This window comes from Phycodurus eques, chromosome 6 (genome assembly GCF_024500275.1).
Source record: "Phycodurus eques isolate BA_2022a chromosome 6, UOR_Pequ_1.1, whole genome shotgun sequence".
Lineage (NCBI taxonomy): Eukaryota > Metazoa > Chordata > Actinopteri > Syngnathiformes > Syngnathidae > Phycodurus > Phycodurus eques.
In genome coordinates, this window is record NC_084530.1 from 2,980,285 (window position 1) to 3,000,686 (window position 20,402).

General features: G+C 41.3%; 1 protein-coding gene across 5 annotated transcripts in view; it reads left to right on the forward strand.

The window, feature by feature from the left end:
* glra3 (glycine receptor, alpha 3) overlaps positions 1-18,178 on the forward strand; it is a 111,043-nt gene extending 92,865 nt beyond the window's left edge. For 4 of the 5 annotated variants that reach the window (XM_061679832.1, XM_061679831.1, XM_061679833.1 and 1 more), the window contains 3 exons: positions 1,061-1,207; positions 3,321-3,449; positions 17,440-18,178. In XM_061679832.1, the coding sequence (XP_061535816.1) occupies positions 1,061-1,207; positions 3,321-3,449; positions 17,440-17,766 (603 nt within the window). In that variant the 3' untranslated portion in view covers positions 17,767-18,178. The remainder of the gene's footprint in view (positions 1-1,060; positions 1,208-3,320; positions 3,450-17,439) is intronic. The other variant, XM_061679835.1, reaches the window with a different exon arrangement.
* Positions 18,179-20,402: the final 2,224 nt, after the last annotated feature.

Genomic DNA, 20,402 nt, shown 5'->3' on the forward strand with positions numbered 1-20,402 from the left:
TGACTCTCATTACAGTGCATGAGCTGGTCACTGCAATTACATGATAGCAGTGTTTACTTACAGTATTCATTTAAATTACTGGCAATTGGCTTCGCTTTGTAGACCAGACTGACAAAACTACAAAACCAAATATTGAATATGTAATAGAATTCAGTACACAGAAATAATATAGGACTTAATTGATACTGCATGTATTTGAGCTTTTTTTTTCCCTTTTTTTTTTTTTATGTGTCTTACAAAGGCTTACACTCTGACCATGACATCTCAACTATAAAACAACAAAGTGGAAATGAGAGTGGTAACAATATTCTAATATATTATAATTATTTCAGTCGTATAGCAGACCAATGACATTGTCACTACATACCATTTATTATATTTTGGATGGCTGGGCCCTCATATATTCCAATTTATACTGTTGTCCAACAACTAAGAATGTCATTATTCTAGATTTATTTGCTGTTGTCTTTTTATGGAATCTAATTTGATTTCAAGGATGTGTTGATTAAGCACACTGTTTATCTGTTGTGTGTGTGTGTGTGTGTTTGTGTGTGTGTGCGTGTGTGTGCATGTGAGAGAGAGCCCTTTGTTTTTCTTCTGGTATCTAGTATGCATGAGAAAAAAATCAGACATGGAGCACTTTATGTAACCCTTATTCAGCATGCCCATTTCTCTCACACATACTGTACACATAGACCACATAAAAAGTATGTGTATGCGTCTGTTGAGGCGCAAGGAGGTTTATCATGTTCCCAGTGCCAAACAGAGTTTTGCACTCCACTATGTTACGCATGTCTGAATACGGCATAATTTCATTTTTAAAAAATGGGTCACATCCTCTGACATTACAGGCATCAGTTGCACAACCAGTAGCTCCTACCCTAAAATAATGTTTGAAAAGTTTTTAGGACAGTATACCAGGGCTATGTTGTCAAACTTATGACTTATGTTTGACAGTGACGGTTATGTGGGCTTTTCGTATGAATTAATTGAGCATGAACACATTCCTCGGTCCATATCCAAATCGGGGCCTTAACTATTAGTTGTGTGTATCTCACAGGTCTCCTATGTCAAGGCCATAGACATCTGGATGGCAGTGTGTCTACTGTTTGTTTTCTCTGCACTGTTGGAGTATGCTGCGGTTAATTTTGTGTCAAGGCAACATAAAGAGCTGCTACGATTCAAGCGAAATCCCAAGAAGAGCAAGGTATGGAAAGATACTCGGGGTTGGGTGGGGGGGTTGTGGGAAATGCTCCTCTATGTGTGTATTTTCAACAAGCATACAATAAAATAGGATAGTCAAGTTATCTTTGTCATCTTAAAGACATCCGATTCGAGGCTACCTCCCTGTGGTGGCATGCTCGTATTGCAGTATGCTCGCAGTAACATGAAATGATGACTGAGCATGATTAAGTTTCCCACCTCATTCTGTGTTAGTGCATGGCTCTGCATGGCTGCATCACACTAGTTGCGTTGTTGTTTTTTGACAAGTCATCTAAACAGGATGAGCCTGATGTTGGTGCGTGATTTTTACAGGCATGTGCGCAGACATTTTGGGGGACAGGTGCTCAAGCTAAAAAATAAAATAACGAAAGAAAAGGCACCCATCGCCAAAATTATTCATACTTACATACAGTATGATGTATTTAACATGTATTTATTTCTGTTAACACAATCAACACAGTCAATAATACAACTATTAACAAAGGAGGTAGGAAAAGAGGCTAGATTGGATATAAAAATTCAAATCACCCCTGTTCAAATTAGTATATGTACAAGTATAATGAGTATATGTACAATTCTGTCAAGGACTCAAATAAAGTCCTGTACGAAACACTTTGGGTAAAATTGAGGACATAGAGGGTAATTTAAAATTATATATTGATGAATTTATAAAATAGTGGCTGAAGCAAAAAGGGCCCTTTTTTTCAAGGTCAAAAGGACACGTGCTTGAGCACCAACTTGTGGCTATGTGTGCACATGCCTTAATTTTTGTGTATAGAGAGAATCAACTCAGCATTCAGTCAACATGCAGCAGGTATTTAATATTTAATGCAGAAGAAATGCTTACTTCTGTTCAATGTTATGGAAAAATGGTGGAACATATATTTGTTCCATTTTAGATTACAGTGAACCCTCGCTACGTCGTGGTTCGACTATCGCAGATTCACGACTTCGCAGGGTTTTTAAGTTATATATATATGGACATTATTTCGCGAATGTTCTGGAAAAATCGAGATAAGTGAACACCCAAAATTCCCCCTTAAATTCTTTAATATATTAATAATAAATTGTATTTCCTCGTGTAAAAATGGAAAGCGTCTTGCATAACACAAAGCATCACATCTTGGTGACATAGCGCATTGTACACAGGCTGCTGTTGGTCCATGGGAAGAAGAGGACCAATCGCAGCATTACATTTTCTAATCGGAGCTGTGATTGGCACTTTGACTGTTGCCCAGCATCTCTCCTTGTCCCATCTCGGAGTCTCGCCTTTCTTTTAGCATCAAGCCTACACATCGCGTGGTTGTATTTTACGGTGTGCTGTGTTTGTGATCGTTTGTGTTTCTTTGTGTTAAACTTTGGTTCAATTTTCAATTTCAATTTCAATTCAATTTTAAGTAGTGTGCAATAATGTGATATCCTATGATATGATGAGCCTATGAATAATATGATAGAGAAGGTTTTAAAAGGTCAAAATACACGTTAAATAATGAAATCAATATGGTGTCTCTACTTCGCGGAAATTCGCTTTTCGCGGCCAGTCCTTGAACCTAACTCCCGCGATAAACGAGGGTTCACTGTATACCACTTCTCTCTGCTGAACAAAACAAAGCTGAGTTGTAAATCAGACCGCAAATTATTGGCGAGGAAATTATATTTCTCAAGCAGTTTTCTCCTTTAGGCTTCTTTTTCAAAATATAGCTTAAAACTAACATATAAAACATATTGTAAATGAGAAGGCTAGTGTTATATAGAATGCTTTACCATGTATAGATAAATATTACAAATAATGCATGATGAATATGGGCGAAAAATATCAAGTATGTAAAATGTAATAATGTAGATTTAACATATCTGTAGTTGTAAGTATACTGTATGTCTATTGTCAATTTTACTAAAACTGTAGCAGGTAGTTTAGAATTAGATCCACACCAATAAAATGTCACAAAGAAACATAGTGACTTAAAATTTAACGATAATGTAGAGTACATTGACTGAATGAATGAGTATATCCCATACTTGGTGTTGGATGTTTTTTATTTTCCCCTTTTGGTTTCTCTCTGTTGATTACTGGTGTGCATGCTGTCGACTGGTAGAACAGTGGAGGTGCAGTTGATGCAGATGAGCTAGCCGAATCCCTCCATCGTGTTAACATTGGCAACGGCCTCAAGGCATCAGACCCTCTCTATGGATCTATGACCAACATCTACAGCACCAACTACAGGGTAATGAATGGCACAATACATGGAGTGTGTCAGCATGTACCTGCATGTGCATGTAGCATAATGCAACCAGTGTATTGTGCGCCTTCACCAGCATTCCTGCGAGGAAATAAGATGGTCAAGAGGAGATGTGGACATGGTTGTGAGGAGAATGTCAGTAAGAGAAAAATGTTAAGACAATATTCTTCAATATAATCAAAATATTTTAAACATTGCACCAACCTTTTTTGTCATGTTTTAAATACAGTACATAATTGCTTGTATTGTGAGCAAATACCAGACACAGTCAAATCCAAACACATATGGCCAGATTAACTCAGATCCCAAATAGCGTGTGCTAAATTGCGTGTCCACGCTACCAGATTGCTCGCACTGATGGTGGGCGTGTTGCACGTGATCTACTAAGATTGCTATGTTTGATTTACATCCAAAATAGCGGGGAGGAAAATTGCGTGTTCACTCACTGTAACAGATTGCGCACGCTGTTGGCAGCAGGTGTAAAGTCTGCCGTATTTAAGAGGGTTTTGCACTTTAGGTAGCTCTGATATTTTTTTACCAGAAAAGTTTGGGAAAGCACCATAAGAACAAAATGAAGTTTGAAGTGATGGAATTGTAAATGTTAGTGGAAGGGGCAAACAATCATATCACTGAGTTACAGAAAAGAAATTTGGCGAAGCAACTGAATAAAAGCCATGTTTTGTTTGATTTAAAAGTAAAAAGTAAAAAGTATTAGCCCTCTTCTCAAATTCCTATTTTTTGCAGTTTCCCCCACTTTAATATTTAAGATCATCAAACCAAATTTAAATATGAGACCAGATAACCCCGGTAAACATAAAATGCAGTTTTAAAATGATTTTATTTATTAGGGAAAAATAAGAATTCAAAGTTACTTGGCCCTGTGTGGAAAAAGTAATTTCCCCATAAACCTAATAACAGGTTTGGCCACCCTGAGTAGCAACAACTGAAGTTAAGCATTTCGATAACTGGCAATGAGTATTTTACATCTCTGTGGAGATATTTTGGCCAACTCTTCCCGCTGGAGGATTTTCCAGCATTAATGGCCTTTTTAAGGTCATGTCACAGCATTTCAATCAGGTCCAGACTTTGACGAGGCCACACCACAATATTCATTTTATTTTTTTAAGCCATTCAGAAGGTGGCTTGCTGGTGTGTTTTGGATTGTTATCCTGCTGTAGAACCCAACTGTACTTCAGCTTGAGGTCATGAGCAGATGGTCGAATATTGGGTGTGGTCAGTGCGAATGAACCAAAAAAATATGATTAGCCAGACTTAATTCAGGAGGCTGTGACGTGCGACATGCTCTGACACCGCAAGAGACTGCAAGATTTCCCACACGAGATGTTGCCGGCTACGCTGCAAAATAAGATTAGCAACCCCGAGACTTAATTTCCCCCTCATCCATTTTTGTTTTTCTCTTAATACGGGGCTGATTATTATTGATTACTTTTTTCCAATCCCTGCTGACGCCAAGATACCAGTGTGGAACCACTTGGGAGATCTCATCGACGGATCTTTCGATCGCTTCATCATGCAAGCCAGCGGAACCCACTATAACGACTGCAGCAATCCGCTGAAAAGACGAAAGGCTAAAGGCTTCTTTGTACTCGCGTGGACGGCAATCAGTTTGCCTTTATACTCAAGTGCAACCCACGTGCGCTGTTTTGAAAGTGTGAAGCAGCTCTCCTCCAAGTCGGGGGTGTCGCTACAGCTGGTATTGGCTAGGACGCCAAAAGGTGGACTTTCCTCTGCATTTTGTGGCCATTTCCGGTAGCCGTTTTTACTTTCCTTTCCGTAACAAGGAACAAAGCAACAACAATGGCGACCGTGGAACAGAGTCTGCTCGAACAAATGGACCTAGATGACCAGATAATACGTTTAATTATGCTGCAAAATCGATCGAGAAGGCGGCGGCGTAGGTGCGATGTGGAACCGGGAGGAACGCTGATTAGATCATCACAGCATGTGACTAAAACAGACCAATCACGAGAGATGATCTCCCCGGCATTCAACGCGCAGCAACAATTTTTGCCGTGTGCGTGTTAAGCGACGCGGGCCAATTCGTCGGTCACGTGATGCAATGCGGGCGCTGTTGGCCGCGCAACCGCGGGAGTTTCAGGAGGCCTTAACCCGTCTACTAGCACTGAATATTTACAACTTTGCTCTCCCGACGCCCATATTCAAGTCCTCTCCTCCATAGACAAGAAGCTATCACTTCTCGATCTATTACACCAGGAGATTAAGGAGCTCAAAACCCGCTTGGAGTTCACGCACCAACAAGTCAGAGCGCTAAAAGAAGACATTGCTGAACTTCAGTCAGCCATGAAAGCGATGGCAACAGAAGTAGAAGTTCTCAAGAAAGAAAACAAAACAAATCAAAGGAGCAATGCTGGATTTGGATTCAAAAGCATGCGGAATAACCTCATCTTTTCCAGCATTTCCGGGAGTACACCTGATAATCCAGAGGCTCAAGTAAAAAACTTCATGTCGACAGCGCTGACAATCCCGAAGGAGACACTCGCTAATATCACTTTTCACCGAGTACACAGGCTAGGAGGACCGTGAGGAGGGAGTCATTCCTCCCTGTCCAATCATCGCCAAATTTGAACATTTCGACCAGAAAGTCTTTGTAAAGTCAAAAAGACGGGAGCTGAAGGGTACACAATTTGGGATGAATGACCAGTTTCCACGCAAAATCGAATGACCCAAACTCATGTGTCCTCTAATTAAGAATTGCCGGCAACAAAGAAAATGCGCCTCACTAGTTGAGGACAAACTATACATAGACGATCAACTGTTCCGTGATTCCAAAGTCACCCCTTGGCTCTTCTAATAGATGAGTATTTATTTCAAGTATGCTCTAATATTTGGTATATACAGACCCTTTCTAAAAAATTTAATATCATGGAAAATTTTATTTATTTTCATAATTCCATTCAAAAAGTTGCATTTTCATAAATTATAGATTCAGGGTCCACATTGTAAACTATTTCAAGAATTTATTTGTTTATATTTACATAATTTGGCTTCCAGATAATAAAACCCATGAAATCAGGAATTCATAAAATTAGGATACTGTGAAGAAATCATTCTCAGATTTTGGAGGAAAAAAAAGAAATAAATTAGGGTCACATTAAATCAATCAAAATATGGTACTTTCAAAACGATACTTAATCTTCAATACTATAATAGTAGTATACTAATACTACTTCAATACTCCCTTTGCTTTAATCACTGCCTCAATGCGCCGTGCCATTGAAGCAGTCAGCCTGTGTTATTGCCTGGGACTTATGGAAGCCCAGATTTCCTTGATGCTTGCTGTCAGTTCTTCTTTGTTTTTGGGTCAGGTACCCCTCATTTTCCTCTTGATATTACCACATATATACTCAATGGGGTTTAGTTCCGGCCAGTCAAGCACTGTGATGGCATGGGCTCCAAACCAGGTTTTGGTGCTTCTGGTGGTATGGGCAGGGGCCAGGTCCTGCTGGAAGATGAAATCTGCATTTCGATACAGATCCTCAACAAAAGGAATCGTGAAGTCCTCTAAAATATTCTGGTAGACTGTTGTGGTGACCTTGGATTTAAGAAAGCAGAGTTTGCCAACACCTGCACTGGACATTTCACCCCAAATCATGACAAATCAAATCATTCCAAATATTTCACACTGGACCTCAAGCAGCTTGGGTTCTGGTCTTCACCCGTCTTCCTCCAAACCCTTGGATCTGGATTCCCGAATGAAAGGCACACTTTTCTTTCATCGGAAAAGAAGACTTTGGACCTCTGGCGAACAGTCCCGTTCTTCTTCTCCTTGGCCCAGTTGAGACGCTTCCTGCGTTGGCTCAGACTCAGAAGTAGCTTGACCCGAGGGACCCAACAGTTGTCGCCCATCTCCAAGATGCATCTGAATGTGGTAGTTTTTGAAGCTGTGACTCCCGCCTCATTCCACTCTTTCTGGATCTCTGCTAGATTCTTGAATCTTCTCTGTTTGATAATCCGCTGAAGCTCACGGTCATCTCTTTTGCTGGTGCATCTTCATCTGCCACATTTTGTCCTTCCACTCGACTTTCCATTGATATGCTTGGACACAGCACTCTGTGAACAGCCAGCCTCCTTAGGTATTAACCTTTGTGGCTTACCCATCCTTTGGAGGTTATCAATGATGGTCTTCTGGCCAGTTGTAAAGTCTGCAGTCTTCCCCATATTGAACCCAACTGAGAAAATTGAACCAAACTGAAGCAATTTAATGACACCTGCGGGAACCTGTGTAAGTGCTTGGAGTTTAGTAGATGATTAGTGTATGACACTCAGTTTAATACATTTATGGCCTGCAAAATTTGGGCTGATTTCTTCACAGTATTCTAATTTTTCAAATTCCTGATTCCGTGAGTTTTATGAGCTGAAGCCAAAATTATGTAAAAATAAACAAATAAATACTTCGAATTGTTTAAATTGTGGGCCCTGAATCTATACTATATGAAAGTTAAACTTTTTGAATGGAATTATGGAAATAAACGTTTCCATGATCAACAAATGTTTTGAAAAGGGTCTGTAGTGTCGAAAAAATGTGTAGTAATTTGTTTAGGGGGAAAAAAAGGGGGAATTGCGCACGTCGTATTGCACCCTCCACTCACAGACATGGGTCATTTACCTTGTTTTCTTTTTACTTATTTTTCTCTTGGGTACATATTTTTCCTTTCTTTATGGCACCCCCCGCGGGTAAGTGGGGGAACTTACCAAATGATCACCCCCACCTCCCTGTCCCCACCGTACGCATATGTACAACCCCAACTCCAATGAAGTTGGGACGTTGTGTTAAACATAAATAAAAACAGAATACAATGATTTGCAAATCATGTTCGACCTATATTGAATTGAATACAATAGAAAGACAACATATTTAATGTTAAAATTGATAAACTTTATTGTTTTTAGCAAATAATCATTCACTTCAAATTTTATGGCTTCAACACGTTCCAAAAAAGCAGGGACAGGGTCATGTTTACCACTGTGTTACATCACCTTTTCTTTTAACAACATTCAGTAAACATTTGGGAACTGATGACACTAATTGTTGAACTTTGTAGGTGGAATTCTTTCCCATTCTTGGTTGATGTACAGGTTCAGCTGTTCAACAATCCGGGGTCTCTGTTATCGTATTTTATGCTTCATAATGCGCCACACATTTTCAATGGGAGACAGGTCTGGACTGCAGGCAGGCCAGTCTAGTACCCGCACTCTTTTACTACGAAGCCACACTGTTGTAACACGTGCAGAATGTGGTTTGGCATTGTCTTGTTGAAATAAGCAAGGGCGTCCATGAAAAAGACGTTGCTTGGATGGCAGCATATGTTTCTTCAAAACCTGCATGTACCTTTCAGCATTAATGGTGGCTTTACCGATGTTTAAGTTACCCATGCCATTGGCACTAACACAGCCCCATATCATCACAGATGCTGGCTTTTGAACTTTGCGTCCATAACAGTCCGGATGGTTCTTTTCTTGTGGACACAACGTCCACAATTTCCAAAAACAATTTGAAATGTGGATTTGTCGGACCACAGAACACTTTTCCACTTTGCATCAGTCCATCTTAGATGAGCTTTGGCCCAGAGAAGCCGGCGGCGTTTCTGGGTGTTGGTTTTCTGAAGTGTTCCTGAGCCCATGTGGTGATATCCTTTACACCCTATCCTTTATATCGATGTCGGTTTTTGATGCAGTGCCGCCTGAGGGATCGAAGGTCACGGGCATTCAATGTTGGTTTTAGGCCTTGCCGCTTAAATGCAGTGATTTCTCCAGGTTCTCTGAACCTTTTGATTATATTATGGACCGTAGATGATGAAATCCCTAAATCCCTTGCAATTGTACATTGAGGAACATTGTCCTTCTACTGTTCCACTATTTTCTCACACACTTGTTCACAAAGAGGTGAACCTTGCCCCATCTTTGCTTGTGAATGACTGAGCAATTCAGGGAAGCTCCTTTTATACCCAATCATGGGACCCACCTGTTCCCAATTAGCCTGTTCACCTGTGGGATGTTCCAAAAAGGTGTTTGATGAGCATTCCTCAACTTTCTCAGTCTTCTTTGCCACCTGTCCCAGCTTTTTTGGAACGTGTTGCAGCCATAGAATTCAAAGTTAATGATTATTTGCTAAAAACAATCAAGTTTATCAGTTTGAACATTAAATATCTTGTCTTTGTAGTGTATTCAATTATATATAGGTTGGACATGATTTGCAAATCACTGTATTCTGTTTTTATTTGTTTAACACAATGTCCGAACGTCATTGGAATTGGGGTTGTATGTTTTAGTCGTGATATATTCCCTTGTATTCCGTTTCATTGTTTTTTTCTATGCTGAACTCATATACAACACGTTCAATACCTCAATACATAATACCTCCTAACACAACTTATATTACCAGCTACACAGTAAGAAAGTTCCCGTTAGACATATAATATTTCTGAGTGTTATCTCCCTTTCCCACACACATAGATGATACACTCACACAGATTGGCCCACGTTCACTTATAACAATTATACACATTAGTTAATGTATACGCCCCTAATATTGATGATTGATTTATTCACACACTTTTTTTCAAATCTGACCTATTTGTCAGCTGTTTCAACAATTATTATAGGTGGTGACTTTACTATAGTACTTAATACAACCATAGGCTGCTCAAATTCAAAAAAATCCAAACAATCACAGTCTTCCCGTATATTAGATAAATTATATTAGGTATATGGAGAATAAAAAATCTATCAAAAAGGAATACACTTTATTTTCTTCAGTTCACCGCTTCTTCTCTAGAATTGATTACATTCTCACAAATAAATCAATTGCTCAAAACAGCACATCTAAAATACATCCAGTAATAATTAGCGATCATGCTCCAATTTCTCTCTGCCTCAAACTTGAATAAAAAATGATACCTTCTCCAACCTGCCGCTTTATTACTTCTCTACTGAAAGATCCAGAGTTCGATATATTTGTAAGGAAAGAATGGGAAGATTTTCTAGATATGAATTATTCCACAACTATATCCCAATTCTTACTTTGGGAAACAGGGAACGCTGTAATTAGAGGCAAAATCATTTCATACTCTTCCTACAAGAAAACACAAGAACAAAAATTAGAAAGAAAATTGGAGATAAAAATCAAACAACTCACGGAGCGATATGCAATGAACTGATTTACACACCTATTTAGGAATAAACTTTATAATGCTAAACAACAACTTGATTGCATATTATCAAAAAGAAAGTTCCTACTCCAACAGCTAAGATACATAATTTCGAGCACAATAATAAATCAGAAAAATGTATTCAAAAAAAATAAATAATAATAATTACTTCAACGTAACAAAGAAAAAACACTAATTACATCTGTCCAAGATTCAGATGGCAAATTTACTCAATCACCACAGGATATTAATGATATATTTTGAATCAAATGAGATGTTTCACCCCACACAACACAAATGCCACATTGCAAATATTAAATGCTCTCAACTACCACATAAAACTGAAACACACATTGCATAGATTAACCAGGGTGTGTGTGCGTGACAGTGCAAAACTGGGAATTGATTTCTTTAGCTTAGATCCAATAATTAACCTTTTATTCCCACTGGTTTAAAACCACAAATAATCCTAGGAGGAAAATTAATACTAAGAGGCGCGTTCTGTCTCCCCTTTTGTGGTCCCTTGGCCAGCCCCTCTCTCTCCTTTGCATAAAAGGCCGAAGCCCATTCGGCATATAGCCGAAACTGCCGTACAGCCAAGGAACCCCACCTCCCACCCCGAGGCGGTGGAGACACACACAAAGGAACGTAGAGGACAGAAGAACTCTGCCCCGCCCCGAAACCACGCTTTGGTGTGTGTGCGGTAGCTTTACGGATAACAGATCTGTTCAGAAGGAAGTGTGACGCAAGTTTTCTCTGAGCCGTGACGAACACCGTCACCAAAGCGCTTCGGCCACCCTACCCTTGTTTTTCTCCGTTTTTGCCTTCATCTTTTCCTTCCTTCCTTTTTTTTATCAACGACACTTGTTCCTCGACCCGGCTCAGCCACCTGGGAGACCGACTAGCCTGTCTAAATCTTGTTCTACGCAATGTATGTGCAGCGTGCTGTTCCTAGGTACAATTTGGGTTTAGAAGAGCGGTAACAGGAATTCCCAGCTTCCGCATAGCCACTTGCACACTCTCACTTCACACCTACATCACAAGTTCGACCTGCTTTACGAATGTTTACCTGTACCTTGTTTTTTTTCCTCTCTGCATTGTTTCCCTGTAGTTGTTTCGCTTGTAGATTTAATTAAATATTCAGTAAAATCCCCCTACCTGTATTGTATGTGTGATTGAGTACAACAAGAGACCAATGGAATCAAGGACTCGTATTTCATTCCTGGTGCAACCTTCAGACTATGAGACGTAGAGGTTTTTCGTCGCTTTTCCGAGAATCTACACGTATAAAAAGACATGTGATGCCCCTTTTCGAGACCAAAATAGTTTGGTTATAACGTTACACGTAAAATCAAGCTAAGCTCCCGGTTTAGCTTAATTTTTTTTTCTCCTAAATGAATTACGTTTTATCCAAAACCAATATTCGCTACACTATCAATTGGTCAAAATCAATAATATTCCCTATAACGACTAACTCATGGAATCCTGCAGCCCAAAATCCAAACTTTCCTATTCCGACTGGGAATATCAAATATCTAGGCATTAATATATCAGCAAAACTTACAGATATAATAATTTAAATCATGTAGCTCTACTGGAAAATATTTGTGTTGATTTAAAACGTTGGAACAGTCTACCTATCTGAATTGTAGGGCGTATAGCTACAGTAAAAATGAAAACGTTACCTCAAATTAACTATTTATTTTCAATGATCCCATTCAAACCCACATTAAAATGGTTTCAAAGGCTTGACTCTGCCATTTTAAAAATTGTACTCTAAAAATAATAAAAATAGAATCAGCCTAGCTACCCTTCAGAAAGGTAAAGCAGACGGGGGACTTGATGCAACCAACTTCAAACACTATTACTTAGCTGGCTAAATACAGTACCCCATTAAATGGTTACATCCAAATGTTGAACAACAATCTTGGCTGAAACTAGAACAGATAGACTGCAATAGCACCAAACTTACAGACCTCCAATTTATCAGCACAAGTCTCAAACGCCACAATTGTTTTAAGAATCCGATTATTTCTGCCACTCTATCAACTTGTTGGAAAAGTTGAGAAACAACCCAATCTCAGTTAGCAACATATCATTCCTCTCCAATCTGGCACAATCCTGATTTTGAGATAACGAAATACCCCATTACTGCAGCACATGGGAACAAAGTGGAATTGACCGCCTACATCACTTATTAAAAAATAATGCATTCATGCCATGTGAAAGCTTATTCCAAGAATTTAAAATTAGAGGTAGTAACTTCCTTCAATGCTATAAAGTTAGAACAACAATCCTAAAAAGATTCTCAACACGTGAGTACTACTCTCAAAAGTATACAAATTAATCTCAAGGACTAATTTAATACACTTACCAGTCGCAAAATGGGAAACAGACCTCTCGTGTCTACTGACATTGATTACTGGGCACAAGTAGTTTCTGTAGAAACGCATTCTCGATGAAAAAAACCATACATTTACAGCTAATCCAGTTCAAAGTACTCCATAGATCACACGTTACGCAATATAGTATGCATAAATTGGGCTATTCAAAATCAAACATATGCACTCATTGTACTGAAAACCCTCCAGACGCTTATTTGCATGCTTGTTGGCATTGTACACCTGTACAGCACTTCTGGGCACTAGTTGCACAGAAACCTTCCTCAATTTCGAACTTTTTGATTCCGATTTCTCCTAATCTTTGTATGATGGGTGATATAAAAGGTATAGATTTTTCCAAATAAACATGCTCAACCAATACTTGTAATTCTAGCTATTGCTAAAAAACAATAAACTGGAAAAATAAACAAGCTATAAACATTAACCAATGGCAAGAGCTTTCCATAGAGTATATAACACTCGAAAATATCTCTGCCAAACGCAATACGCAAATGGCTAACTAAGAAAAGTTGTTTACATTTCAATTAAAATGGTGAACCTTGAAGCTTGATTCTGTTTGCCTGGGAAAGAATGTCATACAATAATGTAATGTCATGTGTAATGTAAATCCAATGTAATGTGACCAAATCATTTCTTGTCATTTTAGACCCCTGTGCACACCATAGGGTCACTTGCATGCATTTTAACCCCTATCCCTCTGGATCTGCGAGGTCGGCCTTTGGGGATACTGGCCTTTTTACCCCTCCTCCTCTTGGGTATGGTTTTGTCATGCCCTCCTGGCAGATGCCGACCCTGGGGCTGCTCTCCGTCCCCGGGTGCCGGGGTGGTGGCCTTGGCCCTACTCCGGGGGTCTCGTCCTGGTCTCCGGGTGGGGGCTTGGGAGCCGTGCTGCTGTGTCCCAGGCCTGTGCCCTCCTCTTCCCTCTCCCCAGAGCGTGCCACTGTGGTCATCGGCCTTCTCTCCCTCGGGCTGTGTCTGGTCCCCGACTGACGTAGGGCTCATGGTTGGTGTCAGCCCCTCCCACCTTCTGGCCCTGTCACTGGGCTATGGTTGGTTTGGGTGGGGGTCAGAATTAGCTGTAGGGTGTGTGGGATGCCGGCTGATCAGGCCAGGCCAGACCCGCAAGAGTCTAGCCTCTTACTTCACACACACTGCACATTTCTAGTACTCACACTGGACGTACTCCGCACATTGGGCACACTCATATCTCATTCAGGGTCCCCTGGGGGACTGGCACCAGGTATGGTGGGGCGGGCACCGGGCTGGGTGCTGGCACATCTGTGCTGGTTTCCCGTCTGGTCGCCCCCCCCCCCCCTCCCCCCCGAATTCCCCACCCACACCCCCACACTCCCTTCAGTGCTCTGCCGGTCCTCCAGTTTTAATACATGATACACCCGTCTGTGGGGGAGGGCAAGGCTGGGCTGGGGAGGATACTCGGCCAGGTGTCCCGGCACTCCGGCCTACTCTCTGACCAACCATGCCTTTCTCCTGCGGATTTTTAATGCACTACATACATTCGCACATCCTTTGGGTGCTGGTTGGCCTGGGTGGGGGTTGACGGTTGTGGGTCAATATTGGCATGTGACTGTCTCGCCTCACCTCCTCCAGTTTCTCCAATTTTAATGCACTACACCCCACCACACACAATCACGGTACAGGGATAATGGTTGCCAGTCGGGGACTTAATAATAGTAATAGGGTCGGTGGTGGATTTTGACATTTCTGTTGGCTTGACTCCTGGGGCCTGTAACAACCCTCCAGTTGTCAGGCTGCGTAGGAGTGGGGCTCCGCCCCCCTCCCCTTTGGGCCCTGCCTTCCTCTCCCCTCTCTCGGCGCCCTCGCCCATCCTTGCTCACGACGGGCCCTTAACATGGGCTCGCTTTGGTGGGCTATGACCGTTTTTGGGTGGGGCGGTGGGAGGGCAGGGGGGGCTTGCTGGTTGGGGGTTTGTGGGGGGCGGTGGTACGGTGCCCGTGTCCCTCCGTTTGGGACTGGTCGGGGCACTTCGGTCGGGCTCGGGACCTCCCTAGGTCCTGGGGGGTCGGTGGCATCCCCCTGGTTGGGTCCCCTGCTGGACGGGCTCGCTGACTCGGCCCCCCATGTGGGAGGGTGGGGGGGCTCACCCTTCCTCAATGTGCCGTCTCCGTACACCAGTTGACTAACATGCATGTGATATGGTGTTCGTTCACTAATAAGTTCGATAGACATACGACAGGCTTTAATTACTTTAATTACTAACAACAGCACAGACTATACTAACAAATCAACTCACAGGTTCTTACAGGTGTTTAGACACAAAAAACAAATTCCACCCCATCACTCGTCAATAGCACTGCCTTGCTCATTTTCCCACATCCTGTCCTGCCCTTTTCTCTCCTCTCTTATCTTCTTCTCTTGGTTAGTTATTGCATGTCCTCCACACAGGTGTGTGACCCCCCCATCTACAAATGACTGTTGTAATGTTACTTGTGTTCAAATGTCGAGAGTGTCTCACTATTATTCTGCTCTGGTTCTCACCCCTAGTTCCCTTGTCTACTCTATCCACTCCCTAACTCCTAAAACCATTTTCTGTTCACCTGCATTTTCAATAAACAGAATAATAATATGTATATATATATATATAGGCAGAGGGAGTTTTCAAATTCCCCTATTGCACAGCAAAACTGTTCCAACACAAAGTCATACAGATCCACCACTCTGCAAGGCCATGCAGCTGAACAGGACAGGTTTATATAAAATAATAATTTTAATAATAATAATTCATGACTTAACAAGGAGGACCATTACTTTTTCACACAGGTAGTCCTGGTAGCTTTGAATACTCTTTTTTTCATGAATAAATCAAATCCCCGTTTAAAAACTGCATTGTACATTTTATTCGGGTTATCTACATCTGATATTTACATTTGTTTGATGATCTTAAAGATTAAAGTGGGGAAACTATGCAAAAATATATTTGAGACGGGGGCTTTTTCACAGTGCTGTAACTCATCCCAAGTCTATTGGATGTATCTGGCCGTCCTGTGTAAAATTGCATTTAAAACTGGGAAAGGACACCTGAAAAACTGCGCTGCAGAGGCCAGCAGCAATGGTCACACTGCGCTGAAATGACCTGGCTTCAAGGAAATACAGAGTTGAAAGGAGTTTTGCCGATGAAATGGGATGGACTCCACCGCTGTGTGTGCCGGTTTGTACCTGCCTATCAGACGCGGTATTTAATCAATCTCAGGATTGATAAATCACATTGTGCATGCTAAATTTATCTTTTTTAAGATAATATTGCTCATGTGGCAGATACAATCCTGGATGTGTCCAATTAGTAGATCAGCTTCCACATCTGTTTTGCATGAACTTTCAAGTTTGCATCCGTTTTAGCACATGCAAACCCTTAGTAAATCAACCCCACAGTAAACAATGACCACCAGTGTTGGGGAGTAACTAATTACATTTAACGAGATGAATCACAGGCGGAACTGTGAGTGTCTGGTTAGCACATTTGCTTCACAGTTCTGAAGACCGGGGTTCAAATCCCGGCCCCGCCTGTCTGGAGTTTGCATGTTCTCCCAGTGCCTGTGTGGGTTTTCTCCGGGTACTCCGGTTTCCTCCCACATCCCAAAAACATGCACGCTAGGTTAATTGAAGACTCAAACTTGCCCGTAGGTGTGAATGTGAGTGCGAATGGTTGTTTGTTTGTGACATTGGTCATAAACCTTTTAGTGGTTCTGTACATTGTGGTATTAAACAAAACATGTTGGACTCTACGGTCTACATATTATACCGTATAGGACAAGCATGTGTCCTGATCAAGAATTCAAGTCATCTTTAATACACAGTTCATTCGCTAAGGTTGAACACAATCTGTTGTGGGAAGTTTGTCAACCTTTGATTTATTGGGATTAAGAAAAGAAATGGTAAATGTAATTTATCCTTTCGGGGGGGTGAAGCTTTTGTCATTATACCTTTATTAACTGTACAATCAATGTTTTATGTAACATGTTAACATTTTTAATTGTCATTCAAATTTGAAAAGTTGCTGTTAACAATAAGGGGGGTGGGGGGGGGAAATAATGGAATAAATTGTAAACCTTAACTTTGGTGAAAAAAGTGGAACAACTTAATTGACTATTTATAATTGATTTCCAATAGGAAACTTACTTTGAAATGACAACAATTTGGAAGTCAACCAGCGTCACACAAAAGGTTGTGTTAGACTTTGGAGGTTCCACTGCATTATCCTTTTTTTAAAAAATAATTTTTCAACATTATATTATTTATTTCACAAAACCGTATATTGAGCTCCTCCAATATCTTGGTAATTTAGAAGCGCGTGCAATAAATGAAGGTAATACAATGAGATGCCTGCTGCTCTCCTCTGTCCAACAGGAACGGGAAGTACATGAGACCAGACTGACCTCTCCAGCTGCTGTAACCTCCACTCCCAGCAACAGCAAGGACTCCAAGGCCACCACTAACAATACCGTCACTGTACTGAACACTCAAGGAGCCCCAGCAAACACTGCCCTGAATCCCCCGGGAGTCCCTTCAGGAGGACGGAAAAGCACGGAGGAAATGAGAAAGTTATTTATCGACCGAGCCAAAAAGATTGACACGGTATCGAGGGCCGGTTTTCCCCTGGCCTTCCTGTTTTTCAATATATTCTACTGGGTTCTTTATAAAATACTTCGCCATGAAGATTTCCATTCGCCATAGACAAAGAAAGACAGTGTGTTAATCAAGTATGCACACATAAATGCAAACACACTTGTACTGTAGCTCATGTGAGGAAATGCTTTCTTCTTTTACATCACATTACCTTAACCCTCTCTTTAATAAGAACTGCAATCCACGACGTCACATTGCTCCAAAGTTTCAATAGACAGAAAACTCCAAACAGTGGCCACAAACGTAGATGTACAAGCATACACGGATGCTAAATTATCATGATTTGGTCGGGTTGAAGACAATTCAGCATGACTCAGACAGCACAGTGTTTTTACTAGGAAACTGTGTTGGGATGCTGCTGGGATAGTGACAGCGTTTGAGATCTGAGGTGGGATTTTCATTGCCGCTTTTAATGCCGATTTCCAATTCAGTGCCTATATGATTTCCGGGGGGGGGGGGGGGGGGGAGGTCTGTCATATTAGACATTACCGAGCATTAATTTGGCGTGCACAGGCCTTTTCACCTTAACTTAGGTAGTAAAGGCAGTTAACTTCTGCATTACTGAACTGGACACCGTTGCTTTTCTCATGTAATGGCATACGCACCGCAGCTGTCGTGTTGATTCGGGTTGATGTTTGGGTAGATGTGTGAGTACACGCTATGCATTGGAGATTTGCAATGGCATCCGCTTCACATTGACATTGTTTATCCAAGCTGTTTACTTAAACTGCAATCACATTGACAGACCTGATTCAGTTTTAGTATGTCCTATTGTGTTTGTGTGCGTGCGTACGTTCATCCTGCCATGACCCACATCCAGACTGATCCCATTGGAGAGGGGGGGGGGGGGGCAGAATTGAGTCACTTGAACCATTTAATGTAAATGTAGCCTGAATGTTTTTGTCCAGTTTGACCATTGTCCAGTTTTTGCTAATTACAAGTAAAATGCACTTATGTGAAAAATGAAGTGAAAGATAAGAATAAGAACTGACACGTTCTTCTGTACAAATCACGGCACACAATTAATTCTGACTGACTGTGTTTGGTTTTTTTTCCGTCAATCTATCTTGAGTGTAAAATTATTTCAGTATGGTGGATCTTGAGTCCCTGAATCCACCTCGCTGAAATCAACAAACTGCGTTCTTTGTATGTGTTATCTATGTGGTAGCCTACATTTTAAACATCACTTAAGATAAGAATTCCCTCAGCGAGACCGGCCACATGATGTACACCACTCATTAGAACTTACCTGTCACTATATTAACGTGTAAAGGTAGAAACCTCTTGCCGAGCTTTCATTTTTTTCACTGTAGCAGTGGTAAACTACATCTAACTCGTCACTGTCAGTAAAACTGAAATTTAGCAATGCTTGGGTGACATGCCGCTCAGCTTTATCACATTTTAAAAAGCAAATGGCAGAGTCCTAACAACATTTTCTTCTTATAAACCAAAATGGTCATTGCAATTTACCAAAACTCATTATATAGCAGTTGAACCTTGTGATTACTGGATTATCATGCCCAATCAGCAAAGGAATGAAATTAAATAAAAACATTAAACATCCATACAGTTGCTATAGCGCTTAACCTCGTTAGAGTCGCGTGTGAGCTGGATCCTATCCCAGCTGACTATGAACAAGAGGCAGGGACCAGGTTCATTGACTGCCGACCAGGACTGGTCGGCAGTCAATGAAGGCACGTAGACAAAGAATCATTCACACTCACATTCACGCCTATGGACAGTTTAGTCTTCAGTTAAAGACCCTGTAAAGTAATTACAGTGATTTGTTTGTTAATGCATTAAATACGTTTGAAGATGTGTGTGCTGAAAATGTGCAAAGCGAGAGCTATTTAGTATTGAACTGATGAGCTGTACTGTTGCGTTAAACTTTTTCTCACCACTTTAATTGTCCAGATTTTTTTCATGTGGCTAAAAGTAAGACCAAGTACGCACTTGAGCTTTCTGGCATGAGTCGGTTCTCCTCCACTTCATGGCATGTCGTCATGGCACGGAAGTGCCCCGCGACGACTCGGTGCTAGCCGCTATAGCCCGCGGGCTTGCAGGCTAACAGACCGGCGATGGTGTCCTGCAATACGTCACTTCCTCCCTTTGAGTTATGTGTGGGTCGACATACAGTCAGATCCATAAATATTGGGACATCGCAATACATTTGAATATGGTAGAAAAGTCACTTTATTTCAGTTCTCCGACATTATATAGATTAATTAAACACTTGACAAAATACTTTTCAGAGGGCAAATTCCTGTCTAATTTCAACATGAAAAAAAATCATTTTCATTGTTTCTCGATTCATCCATCCATCCATTTTCTGAGCCGCTTCTCCTCACTAGGGTCCCGGGCGCGCTGGAGCGTATCCCAGCTATCTTCGGGCGAGAGGCGGGGTACACCCTGAACTGGTTGCCAGCCAATCGCAGGGCACATATAAACAAGCAACCATTAGCACTCACATTTACAGCTACGGGCAATCTAGAGTCTACAGTCAACCTACCACGCATGTTTTTGAGTACCCGGAGAAAACCCACGCAGGCACATGGAGAGCATGCAAACTCCACACAGGCGCGGCCAGGATTTGAACCCCGGTCCTCAGAAATGTGAGGCAGATGTGCTAACCAGTCGTCCGCCGTTTCTTGATTATTTGTTTCGTAATATTCCAGTTTCTAGAG